General features: G+C 35.7%; 1 protein-coding gene across 5 annotated transcripts in view; it reads right to left on the bottom strand.

Moving 5' to 3' along the window:
* PPP1R9A (protein phosphatase 1 regulatory subunit 9A) overlaps positions 1–19,205 on the bottom strand; it is a gene marked incomplete at both ends in the record, with an annotated part of 277,895 nt that overhangs the window by 78,725 nt on the left and 179,965 nt on the right. For all 5 annotated transcript variants that reach the window (XM_084230157.1, XM_084230159.1, XM_084230158.1 and 2 more), the window contains one exon: positions 169–304. In XM_084230157.1, coding sequence (XP_084086283.1) covers positions 169–304 — 136 coding nt within the window. The remainder of the gene's footprint in view (positions 1–168; positions 305–19,205) is intronic.

Genomic DNA, 19,205 nt, shown 5'->3' with positions numbered 1-19,205 from the left:
TTTCACACTTCGTAACTTAATATCACATGGAAGTATGTATCTTTTAGGTGAGATTATATGCAGACGTATTGCCCTTGAGAAAGTACAAAGACTCTGTCACGCTGCTGTCCAGAAAGGAGTTTTATAAAGTAGTAATTTAGGGGAAAAACACTTGCAAATTTGCCTCACCTCGTCATCATCTGCGTCGTACTGGGCATAGTGTTGCTCCAGCAACTCTCTCTGGCGTCTTTCTTGTTCCAGTGTCTGGCTTATCAACTGGGCAACTTCACTGACTTGTCCTGGTTTTTCTCGTCCAATGACAAATCTGTAGAAAGGTTAAAGAGGACTAATATAATTAGACTTTCCAGCAAAAAGGAGTGATAAGAAAAGTAACAAAGTTTGGTATCTCCTGAAGGTCCATCGAGCCTCAAAAAATATCACCTATAGAGTTCAAAGGGCATGCTGGGAGGAAACTAAGGTGAGCAGAGCAATTTCTTCAGATAAAGCCTAGAGGAAAAGAAAGGGAAAAAGTAAAGGACTATAAAATGTTATTTTGAGAAGAAAAAAAGAGATATAGTCTATTCTACAGTACTTTACACAGTTTCAATGCCTTACAAATTGGTTGCAAACTCATTTCTTAAACCATTGAACTTAATAATCATTTGCATAATACTTTTTATAATACAAAGCTACTTCAAAAACATTTTGAGGTATAACATATATAGAGAGGGTAAATTAATAGGCAGGCATTTGCTAAGTTACTATAACTTAGAAAATAAGAAAAAGAAGGGGAAACAAATGTGGACCTTGTATCTTAAATGAAAAACAAAAAAGAAGACAAGGAGGTTAATTAATTGACTTTTGGAAAGAGATGGTATGAGGAAGGGTATAGCTTCAAAAAATAAAGGGACAAAGGGAAAAATCTTTGACATTAATTTAGGTAAGGAAAAAACAGTAATGTCATTTACTTACTGCAAACTACAGACACCTGTGATATAGCCTCATCAATAGGATGTTTTGCAATCAAAATATTCAACATTTAACATTTTACACATTAACATATGGTCCTATTTTTTCTAAAAATAAAAATATCTCTATCATTATTGTCTATACATATATCAATTAACTTTATTATTTTGAATGTGAATGTTTAATTTTGCTTTTATAATTGAGATTTTCCTGATTATAAAATGTTGCTACATTCAATCATACTTTTAAATGACATACTCCCCCATTTGTTGCACAAACACATTAAAAGCCAAAATATTTATATTTAGATAACTGTAGTTAAATGTATTTTTAGAAATATATTTATGCAGTTTCAAATAGGACATAACTTGGATATTATGTTGGGCATTTCTTTATTAATTTCCTTTGGGAATTAAATAAATATAAAAGTTATAAATACCATTATTTTCATCTTCATTCAGGTATAATTTACACACAATTTATAATTTAAAACAGGCCACATCTGTTTTAAAAGTATAGTTAGGTACACTTTACAAATGTATAAACTTGAAATCACCACATCAAGTAAACTCTAGAGCATTTTCATTAATCCAAATTATATAATTTCCTTTTCTAGTAGATCATTCTCACTCTGGGCCCATATTAGAGGTTTCTATACATGAAAATCACGGTGTCCAGCTCCTTGGCTTACCATAATATTTTGGAGACTCATTTATGTTGTTGCAAGCACCAGTAATCAGTTCCTTTTTATCAATGGAATATCTCATTGCACTTTGTCAACTCATCACTTGACATCCTCACCAATACTTAGTAATGTTTTTTAAAATTTTAGTTATTTAATTAGGTATCTAATGATATCTTACAATGTTTTTTATTTTCAGTTCTCTGCTGACAAATGATATTAAGTAACTTTTCACACATTTGTTGACCATTCATATATTTCTTTAGTGGAATATCTTTTCAAATCTTTTGCCCATTTAAAATAATTGGATTTTGCCTCCCCCGTGGCGCAGTGGTTGAGCACTGGGTTGCAAAGCTGCCCGCAGCCTCTGCAGAGCCGGTTCAATCCCCGGCTGCTCCCCGGCCACCAGAAGAGGGTCCCACATGGTGCGCAGACCTCTCCTGCTGCCCGCTGCTCCCCTCAGCAGTGTACTTCATCAGTCTGCCTGATCTGCAACCTGCTCTGGCTCTGGTGAATTCTCTCACCCTCCCCCGCACTTCTGACTGTACCCAGTGCTTGTATGTATGTATGTATAAATCAATCAATCAATAAATCTTTAAAAAAATAAAATAAAATAAAATAACTGGATTGTGGGGCCTCCCCAGTGGCCTACAGGTTAAGTCTCAGTGCTATCACAGCTATGGCCTGAGTTTGATGCCTGGCCAGGGAGTTAACTCACACATTGTGTAACAGGCCTCTCCTTTCTCCTGCTGCTCTCCTCAGCAGTATATTTTAGTAAATCTGCCAGTTCTGCTCTCCACTCTTTGGTGAGTCCTTTCAGCCCCCAAACCTCTGGCCTACACCCCAGTTCTTCTATGCAAAAATTAAAAAACTAAAAAAACTGGTTGTTTTATTTTTTTGTTATTTACTTGAACTGGTTCTTTATATATTCCCAATGTATACCCATATGTGTGTGTGTGTGTTTGATGCATTTATATATATTTATACATGCACACAGATTAAGTGTGTATTTTTTATCATCTCTCAATCTGTGGCTTACCTGTCACTTTCTTAATTGTGTATTTCAAGCAAGTACACTTTTTCAAAAATTGTATTATTTTGTATTAAGATAATACTGATTACTATGACTTAGAAGGATAGGCTCATATCCCTTCAGATGTATGATACCACACCACCCCCACCACCAAAGCAACCATATTCCCCTACCAGAGTCCTTTGAGCAAAGTGAGGAGAAGGCCCAACGAACTTTATCACTATTTAAAAGATCTGTGCCTACCCCAACACTAATGATAAAGGACTGATCACAAAAATCTGCAAAGAGCTGATGAGACTCAACAACAACAAAGAAAATAATCCAGTCAAAAAATGGGCAGAAGAGCTAAAAAGAAACTTCTCTGAAGAAGAAATGCAAATGGCCAACAGGCATATGAAAAAATGTTCAACATCACTTGTCATCAGGGAAATGCAAATCAAAACTACCATGAGATACCATCTTACACCAGTGAGAATGGCACATATTAAAAAAACTAGCAACAACAAATGTTGGCGAGGGTGTGGAGAAAAAGGAACTCTCCTGCACTGTTGGTGGGAGTGCAAACTGGTCCAACCACTGTGGAAAGCTGTGTGGAGATTTCTGGACCTACTAAACATAGAGCTTCCATATGATCCAGCAATTCCACTCCTAGGTATTTACCCAAAGGACACAGAAACATCAATTCCAAACAACACCTGCACCCCTATGTTTATAGCAGTACTGTTTACAATAGCTAAGCTTTGGAAACAGCCCAAATGCCCAAAAATAGATGACTGGATCAAGAAGATGTGGTACATATATACCATGGAATATTACTCAGCATTCAAAAAAGATAAACACATGCAATTTGCAGCAACATGGATGGCGCTGGAAGGGATCATGCTCAGCGAAATAAGCCAAAAAGAAAAAGAAAAATACCGGATGGTCTCACTCATAGCAGGAATCTAGAAAACTTAAATAAGGGACCAGGAAAATGAATAACTATAAGAAAGTGAAAATCAAAATCAACAAAAAACTATGAACCAGAGACACTTTTAGGGGGGCGGGGGCGGGAGGGGAGGGATTGGGGTCAGAATGGGGGGGCTGCAATTGTATGGGGAATATAACAATAAAATTTATAAAAAAAAATAAAAATAAAGTATACAGGCCAAATCAAAAAAAAAAATAAATAAAAGATCTGTGCCTATTAAAGAAATATTTGCCTTATTCAGGGTTATGATGGTTTTTGTCCCCATTTTTTTTCTTAAGGTATTAATATTTTTTATTTTTGTTAGAGCTATTTCATATACAAAGTTTGGTAAGAGTGGAGTTTCATTATTTTTCAAATGGATGATCAGTTGTTTCAACACTGTTGTTGAAGGACTATTCATTACTGCCATTGAATTGCTTTGGCACATTTGTTGAAAATCAATTGACCATATATTTCTGATTTCTGGACTTTCCAATTTATTCCATTAATGTACTAATCCTTGTGCCTAAACCACACTGCCCTATGAATCTTGAAATATAATAAATCTTCAAACTAGGCAAAGGGAGTGCTCCAACTCTGCATAAATTTTTCAAAATTATTTTGACTACTCTGATTTACTTATATTTCTATATAAATTTTAAAATCAATTTATCAATTCCCTTAAAAATTTGATTATGGATTAATTTGATTCTATAGATCTGTTTATGGATAACTCTCATCTTAATATTAAGTCATCCATGAACACGGTGCATCTCTGCATTTACTTTGAAAGTGTTACATTAAAGTAAACATATTTCTTCACTCAGACAGCTAATTTGGATAATGTTATAACACCCATCTACACACATCTTAAGACCTTGTAATCCAGATCTGCAATAACAGAATGCCAACCTCATAAGTATAGTCCAGAGAGAGAAAGTACATAGAAATGGAATTGAACTATGCTCTGTCTAATTTTCCTCATGTGAAAATTAGTATCTGCCCCCATGTATCTAAAAAAAGGAGTGATAAAAGAATAAAATATGCTTTAGATAAAAAAGGACCTTAAGGCACTATTACTATAATTACTATGACAAAACAGATAAAAATCTCCCTTTTAAAAACTATATAATATTCAAATTACCTTTTATATGTTCTAAATAACTAGCTGAATTTTAAGCTGCACCTTATAGCCTATAATAGTTTGTGTACAATTTATCATACGTAGAATTGATTAGAAAATGAAAATTTCTAAGTAAGGTTATTATGTCAATTATGGATTCAGAGTACATATATGATAATATAAAAGATATATTCTATGATAAAAAAGTTTGCAAAAGGGAAAAATGGTTTTGGAAGGATGACTCCACTGAACCATAAATATCACTTACTGGTGCTGTGACCTTGAATGTACTAATATTTCTAATCCTTAGTTTCTATATTTGTAAAATGAATATAATGACTACAACAAATAATTACTATATAATCCATATAAAAGTGTAACTAAGTACCTGGTGCTTACAGAGTGTTTTATAATGTTCACTGTTGTTTTTACCCAGATGGTATATTCACATCTACGTAGGATCGAGTGCATTAAAAGTACTATCTGTATATACTGTCCCAATTACCTCTTATTTGATCACACTAGCCTTGCAAACAAAGTAGACTTTTTGAGTCAGCCACAGGGAAAGTATAAAACACACCAAAGTGTGCTCTGAAAACCTTAATTTTAGTTGCTATTGAAATATAAAGTATGAATGACATGATACTTTAAGTTGAATTTTTTAAATTGTCAAAAATAAACTGATTAATAGCAACAATCAGTCCCTCTAAATATAACAATAAAATTTATAAAAAAAAATAATTATAATTTAAAAAATATATATATATATAATCAATTAAAAATATATAATCAAAAAAAAATAAAAAATAAATATATGTGACCAAATCAACAGATACTTTGGCACAATTATGAGTTATATTTAGAAATTATCATTAAGATAATAAATGTAGTTAAATCAACTGGCTTCTAAATTTAAAGTTCTTGTAAGAAAAACATTTTTCTTATCACAAAAAAAAAAAATTTCCTGTTTCAAAAAACAATGGTGTGGTCTGTTATTTTCAGCTATAAGGAAACCAAGCTATATAAGCTATAAGCTATAACAGAAACCAAACGGTAATGATATTTAAATTAAGAATTATTATTTCCTGGTCTTATGATTGATAAACAATGACAATACTAAAACTAAAATCTATAATTAGTATGTTTTTAGCAAGGCTTATTTCTAGTGTTTCAAACAATTATCTTGTTTCAATGTGACTTGAAGAACTATCCATTCTCAGATAGTTCAGAAGAACTATCCATTTTCCCCTTCAAGCTAAGTGAGATACGATAGGCAAACTCAGATATATTAATTTTTCCTTTTCTTTTCATCTATTATCAGACCAACCCACATCCATGTACTGTCCTTTGGAACTTACATGATTAAATTATATGGGATTCATCTGATTAATTTATTGAATTCTTTGGAGAGCTATTAAAGAAAAACTAAACAACTATAAAATTGCATTCACAATTTACTGAATTGAAGTTAAAGATCCTACATGTTCTGTGTGAATGATGTGAGAAGTTTATGTCAAAAAACGATTCATGAGTGCCTTGTTTTTCAGACATGTTATTGTAATACAAGTGATATTCTAGTCAAAAGTAGCACTTAAATGATGCCAATACTTTAAAATTCTTAATGTGGAATTAGCTAATGGAAAAAGGAAAAGTTATATAGCTACTAGTTCTTAAGTAGTCAATTTTTTCATTCACATCTTCCTTAAATAAATATTTACTGTATAATACATGTGAATGATAAATTTTAAAAAAGAAAGATAGATGCATAAGAGCTACTCTTACTAGAGTCTTTAATTACAAAGTCACGTGGTGCTTTTTAAACACTTTCATAAAAAGTTTGTCATTTATGTTTCATTACATTTTATAGTTTCACTCTGAATGCCAAAGCTTTTTAACTGTGGGTACACTGGTGATGAGTGTGATGTGGTGACAATCCATCTGAAGAGTTTTGACCCTGTGCCTCTGAATCACACACAGGGCTGTACACCAATGTGAACGCACTTTCCTAGGACACTCAGTACTAAGATGGCTGTCTGGAGTTTAAAAGAAAATTTTTCCCACGGTTCACTCTTTCAAGTGCTTTATGATCATTACCATGTATTTAAAAAACTTTTCTATTTTTGGGCCTCCCCGGTGGCGCAGCGGTTGAGCGCTGGGTTGCCAAGCTGCCTGCGGCCTCTGCAGCGCCGGTTCGATCCCTGGCTGCTCCCCAGCCACCAGAGGAGGGTCCCACATGGCGCGCAGACCTCTCCTGCCGCCCGCTGCTCCCCTCAGCAGTATACTTCGGTCCTTCTACCTGCTCTGCTCCCTGCTCTGGCTCTGGTGAATTCTCTCACCCTCCTGCGCTTCTGACTGTACCCAGTGCTTGTATAAATAAATTAATAAATCTTAAAAAAAAAAAAAAAAAAGGAATCTGTTGAGGTCTTAAAAAAAAAAAAACCTTAAAAAAAAAACTTTTCTATTTTTTAGGAAAGAATTTGTAGAATCTTTCACTTTTCTATATAGAAGGGAGAAGAGACCAATTACCATGCTGACTAGTCTTTTTTATCTCAGGATTTTCAGTGTTCTTCTTAAGATAGGGCATAAGCATTAAGCAAATAAATCCTACTGTATAACATTAATCTGTCTGCCTGTCTGCCTGTCCATTTGTCCAGTCTTTCAACTGATCACTACTATTATGATCACCACAGAACAGGCAGCCTTCTGTGATAGGCCCAAGTGTTCTCTGGTTCCTGATACATGTGTCTTGTGAAATTTTCTCCCCTTGAGTGTGTGATAGACTTGTTGACTCACTTTTAGCAAATCACTCAGAATGCCATTCAGAAATGAGGTTATATAAAGATGGCAGATTCCATCTTGGGTATTCTCTTGGGTTACTCCCCCTGGGGAAGCCAGGTTCCAGCTGTGAGGCATCCCTGAAAGTGACTCACAGAATCTGACAGAACGAAATTTTGGTGTTTCAAGTCACCAAATTTATTTTGAATAATAAATTATGCAGCATTAGGTAAACTATCCATGTCAGGTACATGGTGACAAGACAAACAAGGACCCACTTATAGCTGCAGGAGGGGTTGGGCCAGGGAAGAAACATGAGCTCTTTTAAATTATGTTGCAAATCCATGTTTGAATAAGGAAAAGGGTGCAGACATAAGAACTTTCATACAATGTAATTTTTTTAGGTTAAAATCAAGTATTTTAAAATTAACTCTATATGGCACAATAAAATCTTAGGGAAATTCTGCTTGACTACAAGTGCCTTTTTCAAAGAGTCATAGTGCTTCTTTCCAAATCACCACCTCCATCAATATAATTAGTTAGCATGGAGCTAAGTCAATTGTAACTATTATCATACATTTAAAAAAATAAGCTTTACTGAGGCCAGATTCATATGCAATACAATTCACCAAATTCAAGTTGTGTAATATGTGAGCTTTGACAAATACATACACAGTTATATATACAGAACACTATATAGAACATTTTTGTCATCTCAAAAATGTTCCCTTTTTCACCTTGGTCGTTTTAAGTGGAGTTTAGCAGGGTAAAGGCTTTTGTGTATGGTTTCTTTTACTTAATATAATAGTTCTGAAAGTCATACATTATGTTGAATATTAGAAGTCCATTCCTTTGTATTGAGAAATGCTTCATTGTATGAAATATAATTGTATATCCATTTCTCAGTTTAAAAGGTCATTTGGGTTGATTCTAGTTTTTATTGGGAATAAAGCTCTTATGAACATGAAAATATGAGTCTTTGGGGAGACAGATGTTTTCACCGCTTTTTAGTAAATAGCTAAGAGTAGAATTGCTAACTGGTGTGGCAAGTGTATGTTTAACTTTATATAAAACTACCAAATTATTCTGCAAAGTTGCTGTGCTATTTTGTATTCCTAAAGATGCCCTATATCTTCATCTTTTAAATTCCAGTCATCCTATACCCCACTAGGATTTAATTTACACATTCCTAGTGATTAATGATGTTGAGCAGCATTTCATGTACTTAACTATATATCTTCTTCTCTGAAGTGTCTCTTTAATTGATTTGCACATTTTAATAGGGGTTTATATCTTACGAATTACAAGAGTTTTTCATATCTTCTAAATAACAGCCCTTTATCAGATAATTGTTTTGCAAATACTCAATCTGTAGCTTGTTTTTCACTTTCTTAAGGGTATTTTAGAACAAATGTCTTAAATTTTGATGCAGTTTATCATTTCTTTCTCTTACATTTCCTGCTTATATGACCTAAAAGATCTTTAATTAACCCAAAATCATAAAGATTTGTACCTGTTTTCTAAAAAATGTTATGGTTTTAGTTATTTCACTTAGGTTTATGATCAATCTTAATTTTTATATACACTACGAGGCGTTTTTGCCTTTTAAAAATTGTTACTCAATTGTTACAGCACCCTTTGTTTAGAGGATGATAATTCCCCCCACTGAAAAACCTTAGTGTGTTTGTAAAAAAGCGATTTATGTCAGTTTGATTAATCTATTTTAAAAAAAGAGCTATGATTAATCTATACTATTATCCTTTTGCCTAAACTAGACCGCTTTCATTTCCAGGCAGTGAAAGTTCCTCAACTTTGTTCATTTCTTAAAAATGTTAATTTTAACAACAAAACAACCCTGGTGAGATTTTCACTTAGACTGCTTACTCTGCAGATTTGTGAATCTTAACAATATTGGGTGATCTTATCATTGAACAAGTGTACTACTTTACTGATTTAAGCTATCTTTATTTTCTTTCAGATATATTTTGCTTAAGTCTTCAGCATGTGATGTCATATTTATCCCCAATTAAGTATTTCAAGGCTTTGATGCTATCATAAATGTTTTTTTTAATTTATTTTTATTTATTTATTTATCTATCTATCTATCTATTTATTTATTTATACAAGCACTGGGTACAGTCAGAAGCGCGGGAGGGTGAGAGAATCCACCAGAGCCAGAGCGGGGAGCAGAGCAGGCAGAAGGACCGAAGTACACTGCTGAGGGGAGCAGTGGGCGGCAGGAGAGGTCTGCGTGTCATGCGGGACCCTCCTCTAGTGGCCAGGAAGCAGCCGGGGATCAAACCGGCACTGCAGAGGCTGCGGGCAGCTTCACAACACAGCGCTCAACTGCTGCGTCACCGGGGAGGCCCTATCATAAATGTTTCTAATCTGAATTTTCAATTCTTTATTGTTACTAGTATAAGAAATGGAAGTATTTGTCTACATTAACCTACCTCCTGTCCTGTAACCTTGTTTGACTCACTTGTTAGTTCTAGCAGCACCTTTTCTAGGTTTCCTAGGATTTCCTATGTAGAAAAACATGCCATTTGTAAACAGTTTTACTTCCTTTTCAATTTCTGTGTTTTCCATTTCCTACTCTTGCCTCACTGAATTAGCAATGACCTCCAGGACAATGCTCAGTAGAAGTGGTGAAACTGGACACACTGCATTGTTCTGATACTAAAAGGAAAGCATTTAACCTTTAACCATTAAGCATGAGATTAACTGCAGGTTTTACCTAGATACTATTTATTACACTGGGAAAATTCACTTATATTTCAAGTTTCTTTAGAGTTATTTTAACCTACAGCTACTGAGAGAACTGTATGACTTTTCTGCATTATTCTTTTAGTATTGAAAATTTCATAGGTTGATTTTTCAATGTTAATTCAGTTATACATTCCAAAGATAAATGTCACTTGGCCATAATCTATTATCCATTTATAGATTCCTGAATTCAATCTGATAAAATTTTGTTACTTACTTTTCTATCTATACTCACGGGGAATTTTGGTATATAGCAATTTTGATTTTAATAGTTTTTTATGACTTTGGTATGATGGTAATACTGGCCTGATAAAAGTAAGTTGAGACATGTCCTCTCTCTTGTGTTCTAAAGAATTTTGTATAGAATTGGTAATACTTCCCCTAATACTTAGTAAGATTCACCAGTAAAACAAACTAGACCTGGAATTTAATTTACTAGAAAGCTTTAACTCTAAATTCACCTTCATATATATCCATACACACAGTATTATCTTGAGTGAGCTTTGGTACTTTTTTCATAGTATTGTCTTATAAGACATTTAACAATTTATTTTAAATTGTATTAGCATAAAATTCTTTATAATATTAGGTAATAATTAAAACATCTGTTGAATTTGTGATGGCACCCTTCTTTATTCTAATTTATATCTTCTCTGACAGGAATTACCCTAAACTTTAGAGACATTTTATTTTACATAGTTTATCTGAGTCAAGAACTTCGGAAAAGCTTAATCGAGCAGTTTTGAATTGGTGCTTCACATGAAGCTCAACCAAATATTGGCCGGATCTGTGGTCATCTGAAGGCTTTATTGAGTCTGGAGGTTGTTCTTCCAAGATGTCTCCCTTACATGGCTGCAGTGGATGCTGGCTGTTGGCTGGCCTAAGTTCTTCCTTTTGTGGGCCTCTCCAGAAGGTTGTTGGAAAGTCTTTTCAATATGGCAGCTGGATTTTTTCCAGACCCAGTGATCCAAAAGACCTACGCCTTGGAAGTTACACATCATTATTTCTTTCATTCTATAATCATCATACCATTTACACAGGGGTCAAAGATACAGAGGGCTAACCAAGAGAGTTAACAAAAGGAGTGGAGTACCATAACAGGACCATTAGATGAATGCTATGTAAAAAATATGGCACTTTAAAAAACACTGAGTTGGGGTCTGAACAACAGAAAAAAATACAAGAAGAGCTCATTCACTGAAAAAGTAATTTTTGAATTGAGACTTAAAAAGAAGAATCTGCCTGGTGGCGCAAGGGGTTAAGACACAACCTATAAAACTATTGGTAGCCTCTGCAGTATGAGTTCGATCCCCCAGCCGGCCAGGGAGCAACCCACATGGCGCAGCAGACTTCTCCTGACTCGCCTGCTGCTCCCCTCAGCAGTGTACTTTGGTCAATCTGCCTGTTCTGTTCCCCACTCTGTCTCTGGTGAATCCACTCACCCCCACCCCCACACACCTCTGGCCTGTACCCCAGCTCTTGTATGCATAAATAAATCTTTAGGGCCTCCCTGGTGGTGTTGCGGGTTGGGCCCCATGCTGTGGAGCTGTCCATAGCCTCAGCAGCACGGGTTCGATTCTGGCTGGCCAGGGAGATTCCCACATGGCACAGCGGACGTCTCCTGTCTCGCCCGCTGCTCCCCTCAGCAGTATCTTTGGTCTGTCTGCCTGTTCTGCTCCCCACTCTGTCTCTGGTGAATTCTCTCACCCTCCCATGAATCTGTGATGGCACCCTTCTTTATTCTAATTTATATCTTCTCTGACAGGAATTACCCTAAACTTTAGAGACATTTTATTTTACATAGTTTATCTGAGTTGACTGTACCCCAGTTCTTGTATAAATAAATCTTTAAAAAAAATAAAATAAATCTTAAAAATATATATATAAAGGGGACTCCCTGGCGGCACAGGCAGTTGAGCGCAGCACTGTGGAGCTGTCCGCAGCCTCTGCAGTGCTGGTTCGATCCCCGCCTCCCCGCCATCCGGGGAGCAACCCACATGGTGTGACAGACCCCTCCTGTCTCGCCCGCTGCTCCCCTCGGCAGCGTATTTTGGTCCTTCTGCCTGTTCTGTTCCCTGCTGTCTCTGGTGAATCCTCTCACCCCCACATCTCTGGCCTGCACCCAGGTTCTTGTACAAATAAAATAAAATCTTAAAAAAAAAAAACAAAAATAAAATAAAATGAAGGAATCAGACAAGTAAACATCATGTATATTTTCAGAGGAGCAGGAGTTAGGGAATGGTACAAATAAAGGTTAATACTTTGAACATATTTAAGTTGTGTCTTCTAGATAGCCACATAAAGATGGAAAATAGGAAGTTGGATATACTAATCTTAAGCTTGGACAAGAGAGGGGAGAACTAGAAATCAAAAAAGGAAAATGAGTTTAAGGCCAGAACAGCTAAAAATATAAAAGACCATAGCTTACAAATAAGTTGGTGATCCGGGTGATAAAATTAAGAAAAGTCTTTGAACATATTAGCAAAAATGTACACAGACAGCAACACTAAGAGAAAAGATGCTAAAGGATATGTTCAGGATATCTAAACCCTACTTAATACTGGTTTGAAAAAAGAAACAAGGCAGTGAAGAAGAAATAGAGGAGAAAAAATGTTAAGAGAAAATTTTCTAAACCCAAGCCTTCAGATTGAGTCCCAAGCAGAATTACACACACACACACACACACACACCCCAATCTAGTTACAGCCTCATAAACTTTCAAAAACCCAATGATAAGGGGGAAAGTATTCACAAGAGAAAAGGGGAAAAAAACATAAATGACTATGAATCAGGTTAACATTAAACTTCTCATTATTAATTGCAGATATTAAAAGACAATGAACAATGTCTTCATAATTCTGAGAGAAAAGGATTTTGAATGTCAAATACTGTACTTAATCCAAATAGTAAAACAAAATAATTAACTTATAGACATACTAACAGGTATGTATGAAACTGAGGAAATAAAGAAGGCTAAAAAAGCCAGGTTCTGTTAGAACCTGATGCCTTGAACTGTCTTTCTCATAGCGAGGCAAAGATTGAATGACATAATAATACATTTCATTTTTTATCAATTCAATAATAACAATACCAGAGTCCACAGTAAATAATATTTCCATAGCCATAACACTGTAAATGTTTGTTACTGGTTCTGTTTTAATTAATCTATGTAAAATGTTCTGAACACAAGTATAGTTTTATAAGAGAAAGTAAATGCTACAAACTATTGCAAATTTTTTTTGATTGATTGATTTATACAAGCATTGAGTACAATCAGAAGCGTGGGAAGGTGAGAGAATTCACCAGAGCCAGAGCAGGAAACAGAACAGGCAGACTGATGAAATACACTGCTGAGGGGAGCAGCGGGCGGCAGGAGAGGTCTGTGCGCCATGTGGGACCCTCGCCAGTGGCCGGGGATTGAACTGGCTATGCAGAGGCTGCGGGCAGCTTCGCAGCCCAGCACTCAACTGCTGCGCCACCAGGGAGGCCCAAACTATTGCAAAATTGTTTCAATTTTTAAAAAAAGATAGACGAAGGTTTATAAACAAGCAAACAAATCATAAGATTTTTTTTAATCTAAAACTGAAAAATCAAGAAATGAAAATATTTATATTGCTACCTCCCAAAGAACAAAAAAGAGGCTGTTAACACTACTTTCCTCTGCATACTCAGACAGATGGTAAAAGGAAAAGAACACTCAGCTTTTAATTTTATATTAAGAAATTTAACTTTTTGTTATTGAGAATTCATTACCTTTAGTTCTGAAAGGTGAAGAATTTTTTAATGTGATAAAGACAAGTTGAAAAACCTTGATAGCTGAATACAGAACTGAAGCCCCAAGGGGGTGGTGGAGGGGAGGAACAATGTGGGAAGGAAGCACAATTGTCTATGGTGTGGTGGACTGTGGATGAGTTGGTGGTGGGTGCACTGTGGAAGTAATAACTGATGGGGATATACCAATATTACCTCAGTTAAAAATAAATTAACTGATATAAAAATGTATTTTATGATATATATTAGTTTATATAAAAATAACTTTAATGACTTATTTAAAAAACACAAACATTACAGTCAACAAAAAAGTTATTTTAAAATGCATAGCATAAGATCCTGCACTTTTGTTAGAAATGGCTACAACTATTATATGTTTCTTGTTTTTTTTTAACAACTAACAATCTACATGAATACCTAATAAGTAATCAGAAAATAATAATAGCTAATATTTGATTGTGTTTCAACTTTTCCAGGCATTCACTGAAATGTATTACATGTACTGACTCATTGACATTCAAGACAAATCTTTGGGGTTAGTATTAACTTGATGCCAATTTTATAGATAAAGAAATTGAGTCAAAGAGAAATTAAAACACTTCCATAAACTCATATATCTGTTATAGTTATGCCAAATCTGAATTCATAACATCTGGCTTCATTTGATAATTACTAGAGAGAGACCATTCCTGGCATTAAGACCAGAGAAATATCAGTGAATACAATGCATATTATTCATGGATTGTAACAGAAATAACTCTGAGATTTTACCTCTGCTACCTATACTTTAATTCAAAATACATTTTTCTCTTGTGGCAACATGGATGGAGCTGGAGAGGATTATGCTAAGCAAATCAAGTCAAAAAGTGAGAGACAATTACAGGATGGTATCACTTGTATGTGGAAGACAGAGAAACAAAACAAAGGATTAGACAATAACAAGCCCTAGATAACTGACAGTAGCAAGTAGGCTACCAGAGAGCAGAGGGAGAACAGAATGAGAAGGGGGCACACTGGGAAGGGCCTACGGTGGTGGACTCTGGGTGCTTTGGGGGTGATGCGGTATAGTAACAGCACCTAAAAGGAAGAATCTACACCTCTGAAAGAGAAATCATGTTGTAAACCAATGTCACCTCAATAAAGCATATATATATATATATATATATATATATATAGGAACAGTGATGGTGTTTAAAACAATTTGAATGATTTACTTCCAGTTTTTTCTTATATTAAAAAGCACATGTTAATACCCACATCCTATATATATCATAGAAAGAAATTAAGGTGGCACTCAGGGCTTTTCCTCTTCTTATATCTCTTTCAGTGTGGAGAGACCTGTGACTAGCTCCCCACCAACAGAATATGGCAAAAGTGATGGGAAGTCGCGCTCATGACTTTAGTATCTCATGTAGATCTTCATCCTACTAGCAGGGTCTTGCCATATTGGTCTTTCCATATTGTCTTGATGAAGAAAGCTGTCCTATTATGGGGGGACCACATGAAAAAGAACAGTGACTTTGGAAGCTGAAAGCCTCAGTCTTACAACTGCAAGGACCATGATTCAGTCAGCAACCATAGGATCTTGGAAGAGAATCTGCACAGTCTCAAATTAAACAACAGTATTTGCTGACACTTGATTACAGACTTATGACAACCTGAGGCAAAAGACTCAGTTAATCTGAGCTCAGGCTCTAAACACACAGAAACAGTGAGGCAATAAATGTATTTTGCTTTAAGCTGTTAAAATAGTGGTAGTAGTAGTAGCAGCAGCAGTTGCTGCAGCTGTAGGAACAGTAATAAAGGGATTTCTTAATTCTACTTGAATTTATTGGAGTCTGGGAGTATTCAATGGTTGAGCTGTTCAAGTGTAAAAATATATCCATTTAATACTGGTTTGAGAAGAGAGGAATAAGATGATGAGGCAGAAAAAGAGACCCCAACTATTAGACCCCCAACCACACACAAAATAATGTGGGCTTCTGAGTATGGTACCAAGGTGATAGCCTGTGATGGGAAGATGAAGACTGTATCTGAGTCCTCCAAAACCATTCCTTCCGTTGTTATCTTTCTCCTGTTTTACCATGCTACATAATTTCTAAATGATTCCTTTCCCTAATCAACTACTAACATCATCAACATAACAGCATCACAGGTATTAATTGTCAATATTATCATTAAAATAGCCAGGCCTGAGATTTTGCTCACTCATTTACCTAACCTAGTTTGAGGCTAATTTGTTTAAAATTCTGCAAATGATGTAGTGTTGAAAAACATAAAGACCCTTAGAAGCCATCATCCTAAAATACTTGTATTATGATTTCTCTACTGTGCTAAAAGTGCAACCTAATGGGATCTTCATTGGTACTGTAAGTTCGTAAAATCAGGTACAGTAATTAAAAATAAAGCAGGCTAAAATGTCAGATATAAAAATGATTCTCTGTAATTGTGGGTGAAGTCGTAGAACTGCATTGTGTGATACTGATCAATAGTCAAATGCTGGCACCAATTTCACATATATTTCCAGGTAATAAATAAAAATTTTGATCTCTAATATTTTTCCCTCCTATATTTAATTAATTAAGGTTCTGGATTTACATAATTTCACTCAATTCACACAGGCTTAAATAATTTGGGGGGGCCTCCCTGGTGGCACAAAGGGTTGAGCACCGCACTGCGAGGTAATTCGCAGCCTCTGCAGCACGGGTTCAATCCCTGGCCGGCCAGGAAACAACCCACACGGCACAGCAGACCTCTCCTGCCTCGCCCTTTGCTCCCCTCAGCAGTGTGCTTTGGTCAATCTGCCTGTTCTGTTCCCCACTCTGTCTCTAGAGAATCCTCTCACTCCCCGCATCTCTGGCCTGTATCCCACTCTCGTGTGCATAAATGAATAAATCTTAGAAAAATAATTTTGGGGAACAAAGGAGGTAAAAAGTACCATTTTGATATCAAGATTTTTGCCAAGTGAATGGGGAAATAAGATGGATGTCTTTAAAAGATGAAAGTAGAATGTTCTATAACCTCAAGATCAAAAAAGTGGTATAAACGATGAGTGTTTTCAGGAAGAAGATCACCACGGATAGAGAGGTCAAGGAGGACTTCCAGGAGGGCAAAGGAGCTGAAACATGTTCTTCAAGAAAAGTAGGTTCTATGGGCCTCCCCGGTGGCGCAGCGGTTGAGCGCTGGGTTGCAAAGCTGCCGGCGACCTCTGCGGCGCCGGTTCGATCCCCGGCTGCTCCCCGGCCACCGGAGGAGGGTCCCACATGGCGCGCAGACCTCTCCTGCCGCCCGCTGCTCCCCTCAGCAGTGTACTTCGGTCCTTCTGCCTGCTCTGCTCCCCGCTCTGGCTCTGGTGAATTCTCTCACCCTCCCGTGCTTCTGACTGTACCCAGTGCATGTATAAACAAAACGAACGAACAAATAAATAAATAAAAACATGCCTCTAAAAAAAAAAAGAAATAAAAAAAAAAAAAGAAAAGAAAAGTAGGTTCTAAACAGAAGAGGTTTTTTTTAATGTTTTATTGAAGTGGCACTGGTTTAAAACACCATATAAGTTTCAGGTGTATAGCATTACAATTCAACACCCATATGTACTTCATAATTACACCTAAGGTCTAGTCTCCATCCTCCACCAGAGAATCGACCCCTTTTCACTCAGTCTTTATTGCCCATTTCACTCAGTCTTCATCTCCCTCAAATAGCCACCACTATGTTCAGAAGAGAATGTTTTAGACAGAGAGAAAGAAAAGTACAAAAACAATAATTCACAAGCCCAAGCCAAAAGGTGATGACTATCCTATCATAGCAGTACCCTGCCATGAATGTAAGGAGAAGTAGGTAGTAAGACTGGGTGGGGAAAGATGTTTAATACCAGAATAAAGAGATTAGATTCTGCACGAGATGGCGAGTTCCCAAAGGTTTCTGAAGAAGAGAGGGAGATGATGTATTCAGAATTATGTCTATCCACAGGTTGAGTTCTACTAGTAGAGTTACACAGGATGGTTAAATACTTCTTCCATGAGAGCCTTCCATCTGTTTGAAAACTATGATGTTCCTCCATTAGGGGTAAAGATGAGAAGTACAGATTAAAGAAGGAAAAGACTGAAGTGAGGGAAACTAGTTTAGTCAGTTGCAACTTGTACAAGGCTTAAAATGGTAACCGAATAAAAAAATGAAGAGAAAGAAAGGGACAGCTATGATTACAAGTAACTATGAACACTTTCCAACCAAAAAAGTTACAACTGACACAGGCAAATGCTGCTTTAAGAACAGACAGAAAACTACAAAAAGACAATCACTTTTACTGAGGGGTCACCCCTGAAGTTCTGAGAGAGCATCCATCAAGTTTTTCCTATACTCCTATTTATTTTACATACTTTCTCAGCACTATAGGTGTTACTGAAGCATCAACACAGTCTCAGAAAAGTCTTGGAGACTGTTCCTTTAAAATTCTCTTCAGCATTAAAGAATACTTTCCAACTGAAGAAGTCTAAATTCTAAAACTTAAAATCATGCTTGTGCAATATAAAACATGCTGCAATAAAGTCCTAATGTTACCCTGTTTCTACAATGTTAACTCATCAATATTTTCAAAATATCTGGCAGTTTCCTTTTGATAAGGATAACACTATAACATTTTTATAATTACACATACTAAAGAACATCCTCTTATATGTTCCTTCATAGGATTTATGGAAAAGTATAAGAGATAAGCAAACTAGACCATATTAAAAAATAAGTAGCCTATGGCCAAATAAAACTTTGAACTTAGATGGCTCAGGATTGCTGTCTTGTTTGTTTTCTAAGATACTTTCAGAACCTCATGACTGAATATAAATTTCAAGGCTCAAAAGGTACCCTCTGTCTTATTAAATTGCAAGTTAAGAGTTCACCAAAGATCAGTCCTGACTGATTCTTTAAAATAATAAAAAGATTTAAAAATTGCATTTATTAAACCTCAATTCTATCTATCTAGAAATTCTTACTATATTAACAATAAGGCATATATTAACACAGCCCAGTAAAGAATCACATTGACTCATGTAGTAATCCCATTTATCTTATTATAGTTCTAGAGTATCATATTTTGTAGTTTTAAACACTTATATAAGCTAATTACAGTAAGGGAAAAATTAAAAGCAAAAGGCAAGGTTTTAGC

Source organism: Talpa europaea (genome assembly GCF_964194135.1).
Source record: "Talpa europaea genome assembly, chromosome: 3".
In the NCBI taxonomy this organism is placed as follows: domain Eukaryota; kingdom Metazoa; phylum Chordata; class Mammalia; order Eulipotyphla; family Talpidae; genus Talpa; species Talpa europaea.
Note: the sequence above shows the minus strand (reverse complement) of the source record. Positions and strands in the feature narration are given on the sequence as shown.